This window comes from Thunnus maccoyii, chromosome 2 (assembly GCF_910596095.1).
Source record: "Thunnus maccoyii chromosome 2, fThuMac1.1, whole genome shotgun sequence".
Taxonomy (NCBI): Eukaryota; Metazoa; Chordata; class Actinopteri; order Scombriformes; family Scombridae; genus Thunnus; species Thunnus maccoyii.
Window position 1 is genome coordinate 10,238,567 of NC_056534.1, and position 19,216 is coordinate 10,257,782.

The 19,216-nt window shown below is 40.1% G+C and overlaps 1 protein-coding gene across 1 annotated transcript; it reads left to right on the forward strand.

Annotated features, from left to right (window-relative positions):
• The first annotated feature begins 1,579 nt into the window (after positions 1 to 1,579).
• LOC121884230 (perforin-1-like) lies at positions 1,580 to 18,372 on the forward strand. The gene is made up of 12 exons (XM_042392921.1): positions 1,580 to 1,865; positions 1,973 to 2,052; positions 3,285 to 3,416; positions 3,537 to 3,652; positions 4,675 to 4,775; positions 4,903 to 4,963; positions 6,679 to 6,880; positions 6,972 to 7,110; positions 7,210 to 7,290; positions 13,865 to 14,355; positions 16,489 to 16,582; positions 17,707 to 18,372. Exons 1-12 carry the CDS (start codon positions 1,596 to 1,598, stop codon positions 17,926 to 17,928), a joined length of 1,989 nt encoding a protein of 662 aa, XP_042248855.1. The 5' UTR covers positions 1,580 to 1,595; the 3' UTR covers positions 17,929 to 18,372.
• The last annotated feature ends 844 nt before the right edge of the window (positions 18,373 to 19,216 follow it).

Here is a 19,216-nt window from a genome sequence, read left to right on the forward strand (position 1 = left end):
GAATTTTGATATAAAAATACTCCATATCATATATAATATAAATATATTATATATATATTTATATAATATAAATATAAATACTCTCTCTATGTATTTGGCATACAAAAAGAGATATATTTTTATCTCTGTGTCTATAAATGTTTTTGGACAACAATGGATGTTTATGGCACAGACAAATAAGATATATCATGCTTTAACAACTTAGAAAATACTTGACAGAATGATTGTTGGTTTTGCTCTTTAAAAAAAAAAAATAGAATATCACCAGCGTTACCCTTTGACAACTTTGCTGAGCCAGTGGGTTACCCCCTCTCAAATTTTACAGTAACAACACATCAATTACAACTAATAGCTACAATGCTCACTAGAGGGCGCCTTTTACACAGCATCCATCTGCTTGACTGTCACTGTCTTCACCATAAATACTTTCAGAAATACCAATAAAACAAGGTCTGCTTAGTGGACCAACTGTGCAGTTATGAACATTGCTAACAGTCAAGCATGACACACAAATTTAAAGACTTAAGGGAAGGTATCATTGCAACCTACTTCGGTGTGCTTCAATTGTTTTGCTTAAATTAATTGTTTGTACTGTTTTGAGATGTTTTTTTGTTTTTTTTTACTATGACAAAGCCTGTCTTAAATGTTTGGCTACTCTACAGTAAATATGACCACAACATTTGCTGTTACCTGCAGACTTGACAGTCACTCAACATCCTGGCCTGATCTAAACTGAGACACACACTGCAGAAATACACGAGAAACCCTGCTGATACCTGAAGAGGTAATCAGTTTTCAAAAAATAAACATAATGCATAATGAACATTTAAAGGCTTAGTTCATCCTTGTTACAAAAACAAATGCTGTACAGTAATTCCCACTGTCCCAGAGTGGGAATTACTGTACAGCATTTGTTTTTGTAACAGATTTATTTTAGTTTTATTTAGTTTTTGAAAAAATCTTAAGGTCCACTAACTACCTTCTTTAGAGCTTTCAACTGCATCTCACTTCTTTAGCAGGAGGAGTAGGCTCAGTTGTTATCACTTATACCCTAATGCTCAATTTTTAGTATTTTCTTTTTTTAAAGTTTTGCAGTATTCATTGCTGACTGTTGCTACAATAACACAGTTGGGGCGAATGTTTTCAGCTACTAGAAGAGGCAAGACAGGCAAAAGTTGGATGAACTTGAAGAGAAGTAGGAGCAAAAGGAAGAAGAGTCCAATATACTGGTAGATGAGCATCATGATGAAGATATAATGACAAGTGAGAGCAGTATGAAATTTGGATATTTGCAAGGTTAGGCACCTCCAGGCTGCTGTGCCTGTTTGATAAATAATGTTCACAACACAGGATCTGGTCTACTTCAGAAACAAGGTCCACAGTTTGCTCAGTTGTTAGAAGATATCATTGCAAATTTAGATACAAAGAAGAAAAATTATGTTTTCATCCGGCAACACACTGATGGGGAAACAAATAATTACAATTCTTGCTGTCTTCATTATTAATTATGTGTAGCTGAAATGACACTCACTGATTTCCTTTTCCACTGTCTCTGTCTTTCTCTGAAACATTTCAGTGTCTCTTTGCCTCCAGCCATGCTCTCCATTTCACCCTCACCCCCTCTCTACCTGAGTTTCCTCCTCTTTCTCTCGTACCACTCCCCTGTTCTCTCCTGTCAGACTGGGACCCGCAGCCAGTGTGAGTCTGCTCCCTTTGTGCCAGGCCACAACCTGGTGGGTGAGGGCTTTGATGTGATCACCCTGCGGCGAAAAGGAGCCTACATGGTTGACGTGAGAACCTACCTCACTCCAAATGGCACCTGTACTCTCTGCTCCAACCATATTCAAGGCAACAAGCTGCAGAAAGTAATTTAAATCAGAAAGGCACAAACACAGAGTTCTATAGCAACTTAAAGAGTTGCACATACTTCATGTGCAGATGCTAACCATGCTGTTCTCACCTTAATTTTCAGCTGCCACTCTCTGCAGTGGACTGGCGTGCATACAGCCGCTGCAATGATGCTGTCCACAGCAGTACACACACCTCTGTCAGGTATTGTTTTACATGGCATCCTAATCACTGAAAGTGATTAGGATCCATTTTCATATTTTTAATTATGTCATTTCATTGCCTCAATATGGTGGTCCTGTGGTGCAAAACACAACAACATTTTATAAAACACAACATTTCCATCCATCCATCAATTTTATGCTGACACCGCATCACTGTCAGGAACCAAGCAGTAAGACTCGAGAACACCAAGTGTATAAAGCAAAAAATAGTAATTTATTTACAACTTAATTTCAACTTAACAATTTTTTTTTCAAAATACAAAAATAGGAAAACCAGAAGAAAGTAACTAGGGCCTGTTAATTCAAATTAAGGTCAACTAAACAAACAGCAACCTAAACTGAACTCAACATAACAGACCTGACAAATGACACATAAGGGGAGTTTATATACATACAGGCTAGCCTACACAGACACACAAGGGGGGCAGAAACAAACAATTAACTCTACATTACAAATTAACTTTAATCTTGACAAAGATTTAAATCAAGAAATTATTTACAACCAAACTAACTATCCAAAGAAAGAAAAATAAACTTAAAGTCCTAAAGTAATTAAAGTTAACTGGATCCCAAAAGGCAGACTCCCCTCTGGAACGCCCGGTTGGCCTCTTCTACTTCCTGCCTGCCACGGTATAAGAGTCCATCTTTACCGGTGCCGACTCTTTTGGCCAGAGGGAGGACTCGCCAGATCCATGAAAAAAAGACAAAGATAAAGCATGATTTAACACAAGCAAGAAATAATAAAGACAGAATCAAAATGCGTGCACTCAAATTAGCAAACAAATTGTCAATAATAAAGTGTGCGCTGTATGAAAACAAAAGATTATGTGTACTGTGATTATTTGAAATGTTTGTATGTTAAGTGTTAAAAAGAAAACTACTAACACTTAGTGCTCACATGTGGTGCAGCCGCCACACACTCCCCCTCCTCTGGATTCTCACTGAGGCAGCGGGAAAGGTAGTCAGCAGTAGCATTCATCTTGCCTGGGATGTGATGGACCTCAAACTGATAGGGCTGCATAGCCAGGTACCAGGGTGTTATTCTGCTGTTGGTATCCTTCATCCTCTACAGCCACTTCAGCTCCTTGTGGTCCGTCTCCAGGACAAACTCCCTACCAAGGAGGTAGTGCTTGAGGGAATCCAGAGCCCACTTAACTGCCAGGCATTCTTTCTCTACTGTAGAGTAACGCACTTCTCTTGGGCTTCGCTTAGTGCTCACATGTGGTGCGGCCACCACAGTCACAGTGGCATCAGATTGAGTAAGGAAACCCAGTCATCCTTTGCCCCAGCAACGCCCTCCAGCCCTTCCATCCTGGGCGATCCCGAGGTGTTCCCAGGCCATATGTAATCCCTTCAGCACATTCTGGGTTTTCCCCGGGGTCTCCTGCCAGTTGAACATGCCTGTAACACCTCCAGAGGGAGGCATCCAAGAGGCATTCTAACCAGGTGCCCAAACCACCTCAGCTGGCTTGCAAAGGAGCAGCAGCTCTACTCCAAGCTCCCCACAGATTTCCGAGCTCCTCACCCTATCTCTAAGGCTGATCCCAGCACCTTCAAGAAGGAATCCATTTTGGCCTCTTGTATCCGCAATGTCATTCTTTCAGTCACTACCCAAAGCCTTTGACCATAGGTGAGAGTTGAAACGTAGACCAACAGGTAAATTAAGGCTTTGCCTTATGGCTCAGCTCCTTCTTCACCACAACAGTCTAGTACAACGCCCATATTACTGCTGATGCTGCAAAGGTCTCATATCCTGGTAGAGATCTCTGAGGTAGTCAGAAAGCTTGTTGGAACAGGGTTCTCCACGCATCTTCCAACAAAATGAATCAGGTCCTTCTCAGTTTTAGGACAGCAGACTTCAAGAAATAGAAAGGGACTGGAGCACACTGATAAATTTGCAGCTTTTAATTGTGCAAACAGACTAACGTTTCGACACTACTGTGTCTTCATCAGAGACAGAGTGGAAAAAGACATGAGGCAAACAACATATGTAATCAACCTAATCCAGGTGTGCAGCCGTAATTAGATAATAGGTTGAACAGGGTTTCAAATCAAATGGACGATGAATCCAAGGGTGGGAGTTGCCATAGTCAGTGTCCAAGTCCCCAACACCATGTCAGGAACAAAAGAGCACAAACCACTCATAATTAATAAAATACAGCAAATCCAAGTACAAATATATCCATCAAATGTGACAAACTAGAGGAAACATGACATACTTAGTTCTTCATCAATGCCAAAGGGTCAACACCATATCAGAAACAAAAAGAAACAGAAATAAAAGTACCTAAAGTACAAATACAAACATCAATCAAGTATGACAAGTCAGAGGAAACATGACCAATTCAGTTCTTCATTTATGCCAAAGGGCTCCACTGACTATGGCAACTCCCACCCTAGGATTCATCATCCAATAGATTTGAAACCCTGTTCAACCTATTATCTAATTACGACTGAACACCTGGTTTAGGTTGATTACATATGTTGTTTGCCTCATGTCTTTGTCAACCCTGACTCTGATGAAGACACATTAGTGTAGAAACGTTAGTCTGTTTGCACAATTAATTAATCAGTGCTTTCCAGTCCCCTCTTTTTCTTGTAGTCAAAAAGCTCCTCAGTGGCAAGGCGCGGGGTGTGGATGAGATTTGCCCTGAGATGCTGAAGGCTCTGGACATCGTAGGGCTGTCCTGGCTGGCATGTCAGGTACAGTGCGTGTGGACTGGCAGACCAGGGTTGTGGTTCCCATTTTTAAAAAATGGGACCAGAGGGTGTGTTCCGCCAGGGTTGTCCCTTGTCATCAATTCTGTTTGTGATTTTCATGTGTCACAAGTGTTGTGTTTTGTGTAATGCTGTTGAGTTTTGCGCCTCATGGCCACCATACCCCAAGGCAGGTCAGTAAATACTTGTGAATTTGTATCAGTCTTTCCTCAAGCTAAAAGCTTTTGTGATTTGTAGGTCCACAAATTCAGCTTTCCATTTCACTGTCTACAGATGAGCCTTTCATTTTGCATCACAAGTCCAAAAATCTAAAAATGGGTGTATTCCCCTTTAATGAGTATTTTCGGGTTTGAGATTTCACTACACAGACTCATGCAGTCACGGTTTGTCTTTGTCCTAAATTGCCCACATTTATCACATTATCAACAATTCCATTTTTATTTTATTTTCATTTGTAAATACAAATTTTAACATAAATAAAATTTAAAAAATAAACCTTTGTTAGGAAGGAGTTTTAATGATGATTCTCTCCTGTAAATTGTGTCCACAGCTCACTGATTAACACCTACACCTCCCACGAGGGTGATGCCGAAAAGGTAGGAAATATTCACAGTTGTTGTTGTCAATCAATCAAAACATGAGGTGATTATTTTCCTTTTTTGACCACTGTAGTGTTTTTCCTAAACCTGGTCTGAAGAAACAGCCATATTGCAGTACATAAAAACCTTAGACAGTTTCTGTCAAAACAGCTAGTAACGGTAACAGTATATTAATCTAAAAATATTACATATTGCAAATTGCAAAAAAATGGTTTTATAAATGAAAGGTTACATTTAATATATTGTGGTGATTATGGTTGACCATCAAACATCAAATGAGCCTCTTGTTTTCATCAGTTTGGCGTGGATTTAAATAAGTTTGTGTTGGCAAACCTGGAAGTAGGACTGGGTGATATAGCTGAGAGCTTTTATCACAATAAAATGTTTCATTTCAGTCAATTATTGATCATTTTTAATGACCTATCTAATGACCTTTAATTAAGACCAGTAGAAAAAAAAGGTTGAATTTAAGTATTTTGAATTTAACAACTTTATTTATCAAGGCAACAGGTAAAACCAAAAAACTGCCATACTGGTGAGCTTACCTGTCCTTTTTTATCAATAATTTCCTCATCGTCTGCACTCAATTCTCACCCCACGCTGAGTCTGTTGTTGTGTCAAATGTCAGTGGTGCAACTGAACAAAGACAGCTGTTAAGACACGCTCGCTCCATTATCAAGGGCTATGTTAGACTGTTTATGAACCAGGGAGGGAGCACGCTCTGAGTCTGGCACAGCAAAGACAATGCTCAGTTAGCCAGCTGAGCTAATTCTAAAAGCCTTACAGCTGTTAGCATGAAGCTAAAGCAGAAACAAGTTAAGTTACTGTTAAAGGACAAGTGTGTAGGATTTAGTGGCATCTAGTGGTGAGAATAAGATTGCATCTAACTTAATACCCCTCCCCCAACCCCCACCCCTTCCAAGCATGTAAGGCACAAAAGGTCCTGTCTATAGCCAGTGTTTGGTTTTTCTGTTGTGGGCTACTGTAGAAACAGTGCAGCATGGCAGGCTCTGTAGAAGTGGACCCACTCCCTATGTAGAGATAAAGCACTCATTCTAAGGTAATAACAACACAGTGATTCTTATTTTCAGGTGATTATACACTAATTAAAACATACTTGTGAATATTATATTCCATTCTTCCAAGTCCGGTCCACTACATGTCACAAAATTCTACACACTGTACCTTTAAGTTAACAGTAACACAGTATGCTTGGGGTTTGTTCATGCAACTGAACTTTGTTTATTTGTTATGTGCCTTCATGAAGGTTTGCATTTAATGCATTTAAGTGAAGCTATCAAACATTCTATCAAACTATTTTACTGCTATTGATGAGGTGTGTATCACTGGTACATATCACTATCATTTTATCGCCCAGACCTACCTGGATGTTGGGGGAACACATTCGTCTGCATATAACTTTGCTACAGAAAAGAACAAACACGATCGCTACACCTTCAGCTTACACAGGGTCACCTGTAGCCAATACAGGTAAGGTGTGAAGACCACTGCATCACCACTTGATTTTTCAGTTATGTTTGTATACTCAGATAATTTACTAGTGTGTTGTCTTTGAGTCTAGTTACCGTGTGTCAGGCACACCGCCCCTCAGTCCCGAGTTCAGTGAAGATTTGAAGAGTCTGCCAAATTTCTACAACTCCAAAACCAAATCTCAGTACAAGAAACTCATAGATACCTACGGCACACACTACATCCACAAGGTTACATAAATACGCACACATCATATTTATTTCCTTATTTCACAAATAAATAACACCATAATTCATTTTTTGTCTCAACAACATTGTACTTCATTTCAGGTTTATCTTGGGGGGCGACTCATGCGAATTGCAGCTGCACGTACCTGTTTGTCCACACTGAATGGGCTCTCCTCAAACGAGGTTAGTAATACATGTGTCTGTACACCAGTGGAGGCTGGTCCATAGAGGCAGAGGAGGTTGATCCTCCTCTATTTTTTGAGAGGCAAAAGGGAGATCAAAATATAAAAAAGAATATTTGGTTGCAATAAACCATTACCAAATCTCAGTATTTATAAAGTATTTTTTCTCTCTTCTTTGGAAAAAATCCATTGCTGAAATTCTGTTTAAAATGCTTCAACAGCGACACCTGCAGGGCAGGAGGAGAAAGAGCAGTGTATGAAGTGGTGGTGGGGGGGCGCAATTGGTGGAGGTGGAGTGGGGGACAGAGGAGGACGGGTGCCTGCTGACCTCCGCAGGGCGGGATCTCTTACATTGCACTCAATGTATTTCATTTTTTTTCATGCTAATCTGTGATTGGCCATGACACGTAAAATGACGCTCCAAGGGAGGCTGTCCTCCCTTACCAATCAACAACCAGAATGCAATATTGACATTGAGTTGGTCCAATGATAGTTTCCAGAATTCATCCTCAATTCTCTCCACTGTAAAGCAGAGTAGCAGCAGTGGATAGCTCCTTGCATTAGCCAATGCAACCGTTAGCTTGTTGTAACAGCCTGAAGGACTCTTTATACATCCATGGAAGGACTGTTAAGGACTGTTGTTAAGCTAGCGGGAGAAATTATCTGGTCTGTGCTGTGCAGCAGCTGCAGGACGCAGCCGGGGAGGCTGGAGAGAGAAGCAACCGGAGAAACAACCAGGAGAGTTAGCTTGTTTGTCATTGTTGCTAATGATATCAGACTGGTTAACCAGCAGCCACAAAGTTCTGTTAACTAACAAACAAGATGACCAACAGCTACAAATGGACGTTATAACATGAATACTTCATCTCCATGAAAGAAGAAGACGTCAGATAACGTGAGTCAGATACAGCTTCTCTCTCTCTGTCTCTTTGGTCGCTAATTTCATCTCTGATGGTTAAATGTCTCTGTGTGGCTTTTTATCTCCTTAACAAGAATGCAGCAGAGATCATATAATGTGTTGTGGGTAACATTAGTTTGCTTGTTGAAGTTACAGTGAGCTGTCTGGACTCACTCATTCATTCGTTTTTAATTGAGTGGTTGTTCAGTCACCTGTTGATGATGTGTGATTAGTGAATGAGTGTGCAGGAGGTCTGGCTGCTTTCTTCTGACGGTTTCTTTAGTTCGTTTTGAAGCCGAGCTGTATATTGAGTAATAAGCTTAAAGTAACTAGAATAACAAGTGTTAACTAGTGGTGTAACAGATAGTAGTTGATCCATGATCCGTACGGATCGCCCCCAACGGTTCGGCAGGCATATGAACTGCGGATTAATTGCAAAATTTAATGTCTCATTTAAGACAAAGTAAACAAACTGCTGTAAGTACAAGTCATGGGCAGACAGTGTGTCGCTAACAGGGATTTTGAAGAGCAACGATCAAACCAGCATCTAACGGGTCCGATGTGACATTTGAGTTATGTTTACCTGCTGTTTAATGTGCTGCAGCTGAGCAGCTAATTAGCATCTAGCTGCTAACTGACGTTAGCGGTGAATGTTTGTTATCACCAAGTTTTGATGATGTGGACAGAGGCTGTTTCCTTCACTGTTTAAAAGAGGAAGGTTTCGTGCCTCATATTGCAATAACTGAGCATTGAATATTTTATATATTTTATTTTATTTTATTTAAACATTGGACATCTTAAATGTTGTTTTCATTTAAGACCATGGGCAAAAGTTCCTTGCTGTTTCTGGCTGTCAGTGTGTTATAGAATAAATGGAAAACAAAGTTTTATTTGTCTCCCCCCTTTTTTTTCGCTGATCCTAATAATGATCTGATCCATGACTCAAATCCATGATACGATCTGTACCGTGAGTTTTGTGTTCATGTTAACACCCCTAGTGTTAACATGTCAGCTTTGTAGATAAGGGTAAGTGTAAGTCATGTATTTGATACATGCATTAATACTTTCTGATGTTAACCTACACTTTTAGATCTGTGAATGTTTTTAGTGTTCAATCTTTCTAGTATTCAGTACTGATCTGAACCTGTATCACATTATAAGCTTTAAAAATATATAGGAAACACATTTAAATCATGTGATATCTTGTCTGTTTTTGATGAGAACATAAATTTGTTGTCACAATAGAACAGTACGATAAATTTGAATTTCACTTTGTTGGTAAAATGACACATTTGAACCACTCCATGGCTAAAATGAGCACTTCTTTGTTTAGAGACATTATGTATACGCTAAATGTCTTTAAAGAAGCAGCCTTTTCACCACTCAGGGGTTTTTGTTTTTGAAAGCAAATTGTTTTATTGGCATATAAAATTGCCCCCCACCCCTCCGATTTCATCAGGTGGGACAATGATATAGTTTGATGCAGTTTGTTGTAAGATTCCATGTTGGTTTTCCTCCTGTCCACCCCAATTTTTTGAGTCACCAGCCACCACAGCTGTGCACAGTGACCAAACTGCATATTTGTACACATACTCCATATGCACACTATCACACATGTTGTTACACTGTCTTGAACGAAAGAATATATTTTTGACTTGAGCATATTCAATGATGTAAATAATTTATAGTATATGCTGATACGCCAAACCCCATATCCTCAAATGTGTGTCACTCTACTGGGGGCATGAAAACCATTCTTCAAAAAGATATCCCCTCATTTGGTCAAAACCCCGGCATTGGTCTCGAGCCAATTTCACTCTACATCCACCTCGCAACAGGGATAAAGCTGCAGCTGCAGCTCCATCTCCATCCATGTCTCTGCTGGACCGGAAGCCCTGGAAGAGACCAGCTGCCATCCAGTGACAGAGGTCTCAGCACCAGGCATCATCCCACATCCACTATACCAAGCTGGTAACCAGTCTGGTAACCTGCGGAGCTGCTGTCCCACAGCCCCCATCAGCAGGTGCCCCCGTCAACTCTCATCATTGGTGACTCGATCATCAGAAATGTGAGAGTCAACAAAGTGCACACTCTCTGTTTCCCACGCGGTATTGTACAAGACATTGCTTATAAAGTCCCAGGCATCTTAAATTCCTATCCCGAGGTTGACAGGGTCCTTGTTTATGTTAGCACAAATGACAATCAAAAGCAGCAGTCCGAGCTGTTATACCAAGACTTCACCCATCTCCTTAACATCCTCAAACAGTCCCACAGCAACGTCTATGTGTCCGAACCAGCCCCCACTCACGGCATGGGTCATTTCACGCAGCTGCTCAGCCTCAAAACCTGGCTCTCATCTACCTGCGACACCAACAACATGCACTTTGTTGATAACTTCAACCTTTTCTGGAAACATGGTCAACTCTCTCTCTCACCTCAGACGGTCTCCATTTAAACAGAGCTGGCACATGGGTGCTTTCCAACAATTTGGAATATAGCGTCCTTCATCCCATGATTCCTCACACACCTGCAGCCCATCAAGTCATAACGTTCAGTCTAGTGCTGACCTGTCCACCCCACATGACTGACTGTTTACATCTCACACCCGCCTCCTGAAACTTTCACCTTTTTTCACCCTGGTAGCTCCCCCCCACCAACCTCATCCATCATTAACCTTCTCACCAGACCTTTTCCCTATAGAGGGATAGGGCATCCTGTCCATGTTCCACTGTGCGCGGCAGATCAGACCCTCGGTACCTGTGCCCCTTGACCTGGGCTGTTGTCATCAATGAGTCTGTGCCCCTCAGGATAGTGCTGTCAAATGCTGTTAAACGTCTTCAGGAACTGTTTTCAGAGTCAGCCGATGAGCACGGGAGTTTTCTCCTCTTTTGAACTGCAGTTAACCAGAGGTGGTTGTTGTAATCCATTTTATTGTATTTTACTTTACTGACCCCCTGGTTTTAACAATTACTTTATGTCTGAACTCAGTGATTTTTTATCCTCCATCATAAGGTTGGACAGCGTTATTATGGTTGGTGATTTTAATATTCATGTGGATGATGTCTCTTGCAGCTTTGTCCTGTTAACATCATTGAGTCTTTTAATTTTATTCAACATGTGTCTGGTCCCACACACATTAGGGGGCATACTCTAGACCTTGTTTTTACATAAAGTTTAATTATTGACTCCATTTGTTCTGAGGTTTTCCCTTCCACTGACCGTAATTGTGTTTTGTTCAGCCTGTCTTTTAACTTAGATTCTCTGCCCAGTAAAAGATTAAAGTGCTTTCGGATCTTAAATCATCTCACAGCTGAAAAGTTTTCTGCAGGTTTTGACCCAAGTGCAGTGTTGTGTTCTCATGCAGATTGTCTAGTGCAATCCTTTAACACACATTGCTCCTCAGTTTGGATAAAGTGGCTTGTTGTAAAATGTGTCTTGTCCCCTCTGTAAATTCATCTCCATGGTTAAATGACACCATTCGTTGTTTCCGGCGTAAATGTCGGAGGGCAGAGTGACTGTGGAAGTCCACTAAGCTCCATGTTCACCGTCCTTACAACAAAGACCTTTTAACTGAGTTAAACAACACAATTAAAGATGCGAGGGCTTCTTATTTTATTTATTTTATCTTATTTCCACCAGTAATCACAATCCCAAAGTCCTGTTTAACACTATAAACAACAATGTCACTCCTGCACTTCCTGATGTGCTTGTTTTGTCAAATAAGGATTGCAGTAATTTTCTATCATTCTTTGTAAATAAGATTGGAGATGTCAAGGCTAGCATTATCTCCTCTTTTACTCCCCTCTCCACTTATGCAATTCAGCTGTCAATTCTGGACTGTTTTTCTACCAGTTCTCTGCAAGACCTCACTGATCTGGTGGGTAGTATGAAATCCTCCTCCAGTCCTGTCAATATTTTCCCCACGTCCATGCTTAAAAATGCCCTTGAATCTATCGGTCCTGCCTGGTCTCTATCATAAACAGCTCCATGCAATCTGGCTGTGTCCCACCTTACTTCAAACATGCAGTTGTTCAGCCTCTTCTGAAAAATAAACAAACCTTGATCCATACGTTCCCAATAACTACAGGCCTATATCCAAGCTGCCTTTTATTTCAAAAAATTTAGAGAAAGTTGTTGCTAAACAGCTCACTGCTGTCTTGAGTACACACAATATTTTAGACAAGACACTCGGGTTTCCATCAGAAGCACTCTACCGAAACTGCTCTTCTTTGAGTCTTATAATGATGTCTTCTGATGTGGTTGAGTGCTCCGTTTTGGTGCTGCTGGATCTTAGCGCAGCTTTTGACTCTGTGGATCATAGAATAATGATTGAAAGGCTTAAACAGTGTGTGGGTGTGTCAGGGAGCGCACTGGACTGGTTTTCCTCCTCCTTCTCAGATAGAGCGTCACTTGGATCTTGGATCATGTCTGAAACTGCTGCTCTTTCCTGTGATATGCCTCAAGGTTCTGTCTTGGGTTGTATTTTATTTGCTTTACATATGCTTCCTTTAGGTAATGTGATTAGCAAATTTAGAGATATTTCCTACCACTGTTACACTGATGATATTCAACTCTATGTCTCTTTTAAACCTGATAACTGTGACAAACTGTCTGTGTTGTTCAACTGTCTGTCTGCCATGAAGGACTGACTGTCTAACATCTTAATGCAGACAAGATAGAGGTTCTTAACATAGCGTCAGACAGTATAGTTCCCAAGGTTGCTGAGAGTATCGGGTCCCTTTCCTCAGCTGTTCAGTCTAATTTTGAGAAATCTCAGTGTTATATTTGATCAGGCTATGTGTTTCAATCAGCATATTAAATCATTGACCCATACATGTTTTTTCCAACTAAGAAATATTTTTAAAAAAATTCAAGTCTATCGTATCACAACCGCAGCTAGAGATCATTATTCACGCTTTCATATCATCCTGGCTGGACCATTGTAATTCCCTTTTCACCTGTCACAGCAAGTCATCTCTGAACCGTCTACAAATATTTCAGATTGCTGCTGCAAGGCTGTTAACCAAGTCCAGCAGGACGACTCACATCACGCCCATTTTAAGTTCTTTACATTGGCTTCCCATCATGTTTAGGATCCTTTTTAAGGTCCTTGTTTTCACATATAGAGCTCTGCGTGGACAGGCACCTAAGTACATCTGTGATCTTCTCCATCCCTATATCACCAGTAGGTCACTTAAGTCTTCTGACCAGGGCCTACTGACTGTCCCTCGCTCTCGTCTGAAAACAAAAGGTGATCGTACCTTTGAAGTAGTGGCTTCAACACTATGGAACTCACTTCCTTTGGACATACAGTTTTTGGCCTCTGTAGAAGCTTTTAAAAAGCAACTGAAGACCCATCTTTTCAAACTGGCCTTTTTCTTACCTTAAGATGACTAATGATTGTTCTTTTGTGTGTTTCTTTTGGGGTACCCTGTTGCTTGAGTTTTTGTTTGTATGTTAACTTTAACTTGTGGCTTATGTTTTTATTGTTTGTATGTTTTATGGTCTTATTTTTAACTTTTATTGTTGAGAAGCACTTTGTGAATTCCATTTCTGTGAAAGGTGCTATGCTAAATAAATTTGTTTTTATTACTATTTGGAATTTTGGTGATGGAGATGGAGAGCGTTGTAGACCATTGGCCATAAATAACATGTTATTTCTCCTCCTGTCCTCCAGGTGCACTCCTGCTTATCACAGGGTTTCAGTGTAGGCCTCGGGAAGACAAGTGCATCTGCTATCAGCAGGATTTGTTCCAAGGTCCTACGGAACCAGGACTTCGTTGCCTCGAGCTACGAACTTTACCAAGATTACACAGAGGTGTTAGGGGGTACTCAATGGTCAGGGGTGTTTTCACTTATTCGTGATGACTCTCTGGGCTACCTGAATTGGATGAAAACCCTCAAGAACCGCCCAGATATTGTTGGGTACTCCCTCAGACCAATGTATGAGCTGATGCAAAATGAGTCACAGAGGGCTCAGATGAAGACTGCCATTGAGCAGTACATAGCAAACAACACTGAGATTAACTCACACAAAGAACCATATTGTCAGTTCATTCCCAACCTGGCTCGCAACTGCTGTCCTCTACGGGCCCAGAGAGGAACTCTGAAGGTGATCATCATCCGAGCCTGGGATCTGTTTGGAGATCTAACTGGCAACACTGATGGGTATGTAGAGTAAAGGCCCATTAACACTGTGTGCGGTTTTGTCTGAGATGAAAGTTGACAATCATGAGAGAAATTTGGTCAAATTTGTGGTCATCAATCCAAAACAATGGTCCTAAATCACACTGTGAGACAAACCAGCCAATTTGAAGCTTTGGTGACCAAAGACAGCTTGCAAAAAAAGTGTCCAAAATTTAGGACAAAATTCTCACATAGTGACTGCTGCTATGACCCACATCTACAAATCATCCCAAACCATCAGAAGAACAAAATGAAATGAAGCAGAATGAACTGGCCAGTATGACATTGCATAAGCACTATTTTTGACAAAAATTTAGGCAAAAAACATACAAACCAAAATGGTGGAGGCAAAATGAAAAAGAAATTTGTGGGACTTACTTGCAAGCGTTGTACTGCGGCTGCCCACAGCTCCTGGTGTGTGTGTATAGGATGGGTCAAAGGCAGAGGATCAATTTCCGACAGGGATCAGGGTGCAATTTGTGAAACAATCAGAGTGGGGGATGTTTTTGAAGTGTTTTTATTTATGAAATAAATCAGAACCACAGTTGGCCTATACATTATATATTATATTATATAAAATAATTATGAACTTCAATAAAACAATAACAAAATTTGAACTTGACCACTGCATCTTCAGGAATATTGTAGTCCATTTTTTCAAGTTCATCAAAATAGCGCAATATTTTCACTCTCAGGGACGTGATGTCAAGTTCATGCAGACACATAGGCGATGTAATCATATACAACAAAACATAAGGTTAAATGCTAATTTAACATGCCAGAATTAAATCCCCAACGCTCCTTTCAGTACTTTGGATAGTGCCACTTGGCCAGACCTGCCTGTCATTCTTACAAATCACTGTTAAATTCAGCTCTATGCGCAGCGTGCAGCAAATTTCAATACTGAATAGAAAATAATAACAACATGCAATCGCACAACATGCTGTCATCATAAAAATAAATAGACCACAGTATATGCATACTTGTCAGACTAAGATAACAGCCTGCTTTGATGATAGATTTCTGTCTTCTTTTTATGCTTTCCTATGGAGGGGTCATCCACGGCGTGTGGCCCTTCTTTTACCCACATCTCTGCAAATCTCAGAGCAGGGAAGGTAGCAACCCCTGGTCCATTTGCTTCGTCATCATGAAGCCTAGACACGGTGTCATCTCTACTGTCAAATAAGTGCGAGTACTGACAGTGAAAGTCCATTTCTGATTTTAATGTTTGCTCTAATGACTGCTCTCATGTTGCAGTGCTTAGATTTTTTTTTAAAATAGCCTGTTTTTATTTTAGATATTTTATGTGGTCTATGGGTGAATCACCTTAAATCACTAAATTTTGTACCCACCAGGGATAAAAAAGAACTCAACAGAGGCAGGGATATATAGCCTAGGGATTTATATTTTATTTATATTTGTGTCTATATTTATCGAGGCAGCAAAATAATTTGCATTTGTATTCAAATAAATTTCAAGATATTAAATTTCTAAAGTAAGTGTTCTTCAATAAACTATTTTGCAAAGTAGGATTCACACTCCAGGCCTCCCAGACCCCTGACAACTGCACTGACCAATCAACCAAAGCTCAGCTCCATCAGACAGACAGACTTGCAGCTATTTATAGCATGACACAGAGACAGAGAAGAGAGACAGAGACAGCGATGTGACCTTGCTACACTACGAGTCCCGACCTGCGTACAGTTATTTAACTTTTTTTTTTCTTCCCAAAAAACAATTTTTAAAATATTGGTACAAAATAAATATTCATAAAAACCTTTTATTTGTGCTTTTCCGAATACCCTATTTGGCTCCACCTCTAATATAGACCAGCAGGGGGAAAATCCCCACCATCGTCCCCGGCAAATCACACCCTGGTGGGGATCAATAAAGTACTAAGTAAAAAAGAAAAAAAAAAGATTGCAAACATCTGCCACAGTGTGACATGCAATGAATTTACACCATTTTTGTTCTTGTACAGTCTTAAGGCGCCTAAAGGCTGGGGAATGAAATCTGAGGGTGCTGAAAAGGCTCACACTACAAGCATGATATATATCAAATATAAACATTAATTCATTAATTACTTCTTTTTCTTTTCTTTTCTCTAATTCTCAGGTATGTTAAGCTGCAGTATGGTTCCATTCGCCGCAGGACTGATGTGGTCACATCAAACAATCCTTGGTGGAATGCTCGTTATGATCTTGGCACGGTCAGTAAATTCCTCTTTGCAGGTTTTGGGGAGTACTATTGCATCATGTGAAAAAAGTTGTATAAGGCCGTTCAAGGCTCCGGAGGAAGCTGCGCAGTGTGATAAACTGCCTCAAATAATGTCACTTGAGTCAGCATCAGTTGGGACTGAAGACAAGAAACTTGGGGGTGTACCATCAGATGTGTAGATCATTGTACATTGTAAATATTTAAAAGCACAGTAGCAGTCACAGTCAGTAGGAGTGTGAAGCCCTTTCTTTTTGTAAACCATTTCAAGTAGGAGTTTGGTTAGAGCTTTGCCTTTTTGTTACAGCTATTTTTTTGTCAGGGAAGTTTAGGGTTGAGGTTAGTCGATGTTTGTTTGTTGTTTAGGGAATTGCGCAACTTTGGCGAATAAACTGCTACATTGTGAACTTTGATGGTTGTTAGGCTGACCATTCTTGGGACTGGGAAAAGCGGGGTCTCTAAGCATGTTGTGTCCAGGTTTCCCCTAGACTAGAGACATAACATGATTTTGGGGCTCGTCCATTCTTTCTTTTGTCCGTTGGCGCATCAGTTTGGTGAGAGTTTCAGTCAGTCACCACTGCTTTGACTGAAGACAAATTGTATACGTGTAGGAAAGCTAATTGCAGATTTCTTTGACGTGCAAGTGCCCTTAAATGCAAAGAAAAATGAGTTAAAAGAGCTCCTGCATGAGAAGCTGAGTGAAAGGGGTTTGTTTGATGAGCCAGCTTCTGTAGGTGGAGCTGAGCCGGCTGAGCTAGCTGGTGTTCCCACCCCACTCCAAAGTCTCCCTGTGTTGGCTGGCAGGGCTGCAGAGGAGCATTAATTCTGCGCATAAAGGAGGTGGAGTTGAGACATGGGGAGTTGGAGGTGGAAGCTATGCATTTAAGGGTTAGGGCTCTGGAGCAGGGAGCCACTGCAACCGCCAGTCCTTCAATCAAGAGCAATGGCATAAAGCACATCACATCAGCTCCCCACCACCCTGCTACGAATGGTCTAGTGGAAAAAACTGTCCATAGTGAGTGTGGCAGTGCTTTAAGAGTACAATGCTAAATCAGTGGAGTACTCTCAGGATGATCTTCAACTAAACCTTTTTTTTTCATTTTTTATTCTTTTTTAAAGGTGGATACACGTTTAACTTTGAAGGTTGAGGTCTGGGATGATGACTCATCATGGGGAAATGATGATGACCTTCTGGTATCATGTGAGACGTATGTGAAAAAGGGGTTTCACACATTCACCTGTTCATCATCACTAGGCAGCTTCAAGGTCGAGTACACGCTGACCTGCGACCATCACTTGACTGAAGACAAGTGTGATCACTACACACCATCTCGACAGTAAAAAATGCATTTTGGAGTTGATCATATAACAGGTACTAAAGGACTGAGGGCTTATACATTTATTTTCCTACCATTGAAACACAATATTCTGTTTTCTCTTTTACATCTGTTTAGGGTTCAGTCAATCATTTGACCATATAAAGTTAAGTGCTGTGTAAGCCAAATGACTGTTACACTTTTCAGTTTTCTGTTTTCTAAACTGTTAAAATTGTAATATATCACTTATTTTTTGAACATATAAATTGACATGTATTCATATACAATATGTAATTGAAAGAAAGAAGAAGCTAAATCTTGTGTCTTTCTTCTTTGTCTATGTAAACAACAGCTTAGATGTTTTTTGTTGGTAGGGCTGTAATGGTTATGATATTGGTTTACATTTGTATTGCAGATTGTGTTATAAAGGTTGTTGGTAATTATCTTTAGTAAACTTTTGTGGCAAAACTATCAATTTCGTGTTATGTCTTTCAAAAGAGAAAACTTGTGTGTGGCCTTCAAGTAAAGACAAAGTCAAAACGTAAGATGTGTCTGAGAGTCACAGTCACATTTTTTCTATAAACACGCTGTGCAAAGCATTTTAAAATTACACAACCCATCAGTTAAAATGCCTTTGTTTGTTGTTGTGACTTCTCTGATTGGTGTCCAGACACCAAACAACAGCAGGATCAGTGAGTTACCACTAGCAAACAAATCATCAAATTAACTATATTGGTCATTTATTTAATCATATCACTAATTTTTGGTCAAGCTTTTCCATTATTATACTTGGCTTTCAGAAGGAAACTGAACATTTCAGCCACTAAGGTGAATCAAATTTGGTACACAGAGAACAGTGAGAATATCATAGAGAATTCACTGAGAAAAGGTAGTCTTATTAGGGATTTATCAGGTGAAAAAAATCAGTCAGGCAGGTGACAAGTAACAAAAACACAAATTCTTCCAATGGACAGTAAGTGATTTCCGTCAATATAAACCTGTTATGTCAAACATGATGCAGGATTTCTTCTTTGTAAAATGTGAAATCCCCTGGAATGAAAAAAGGATCATAATTAAGTTATAATTATGTTAGCAAATATAGTAACATAGTAAGTATAATGCACTATATAGATAAATAGTGAGAGTGAAAGACCCTGTTTACTACATAATAAAAACACTGGGTTAAAATTTTACCCAGTTTGGGTCAATATAGTACCAACACAATACTGAGTTAATGTTACCCAGAAAGCCACTCAAGACAAGGGGTTGTTTTGACCCAGTTATAGTGTTTTTTTAAAATTATTTTACTTTTG

Excerpts from the sequence above, each read along its gene's own strand:
- LOC121884230 (XM_042392921.1), top strand. The coding sequence starts at position 1,596 with ATGCTCTCCATTTCACCCTCACCCCCTCTCTACCTGAGTTTCCTCCTC. Across the intron at positions 1,866-1,972 it reads AAGGCAACAAGCTGCAGAAA|CTGCCACTCTCTGCAGTGGA; the intron begins GTAATTTAAATC and ends CTTAATTTTCAG. Across the intron at positions 2,053-3,284 it reads AGTACACACACCTCTGTCAG|TGCTCACATGTGGTGCGGCC; the intron begins GTATTGTTTTAC and ends GGCTTCGCTTAG.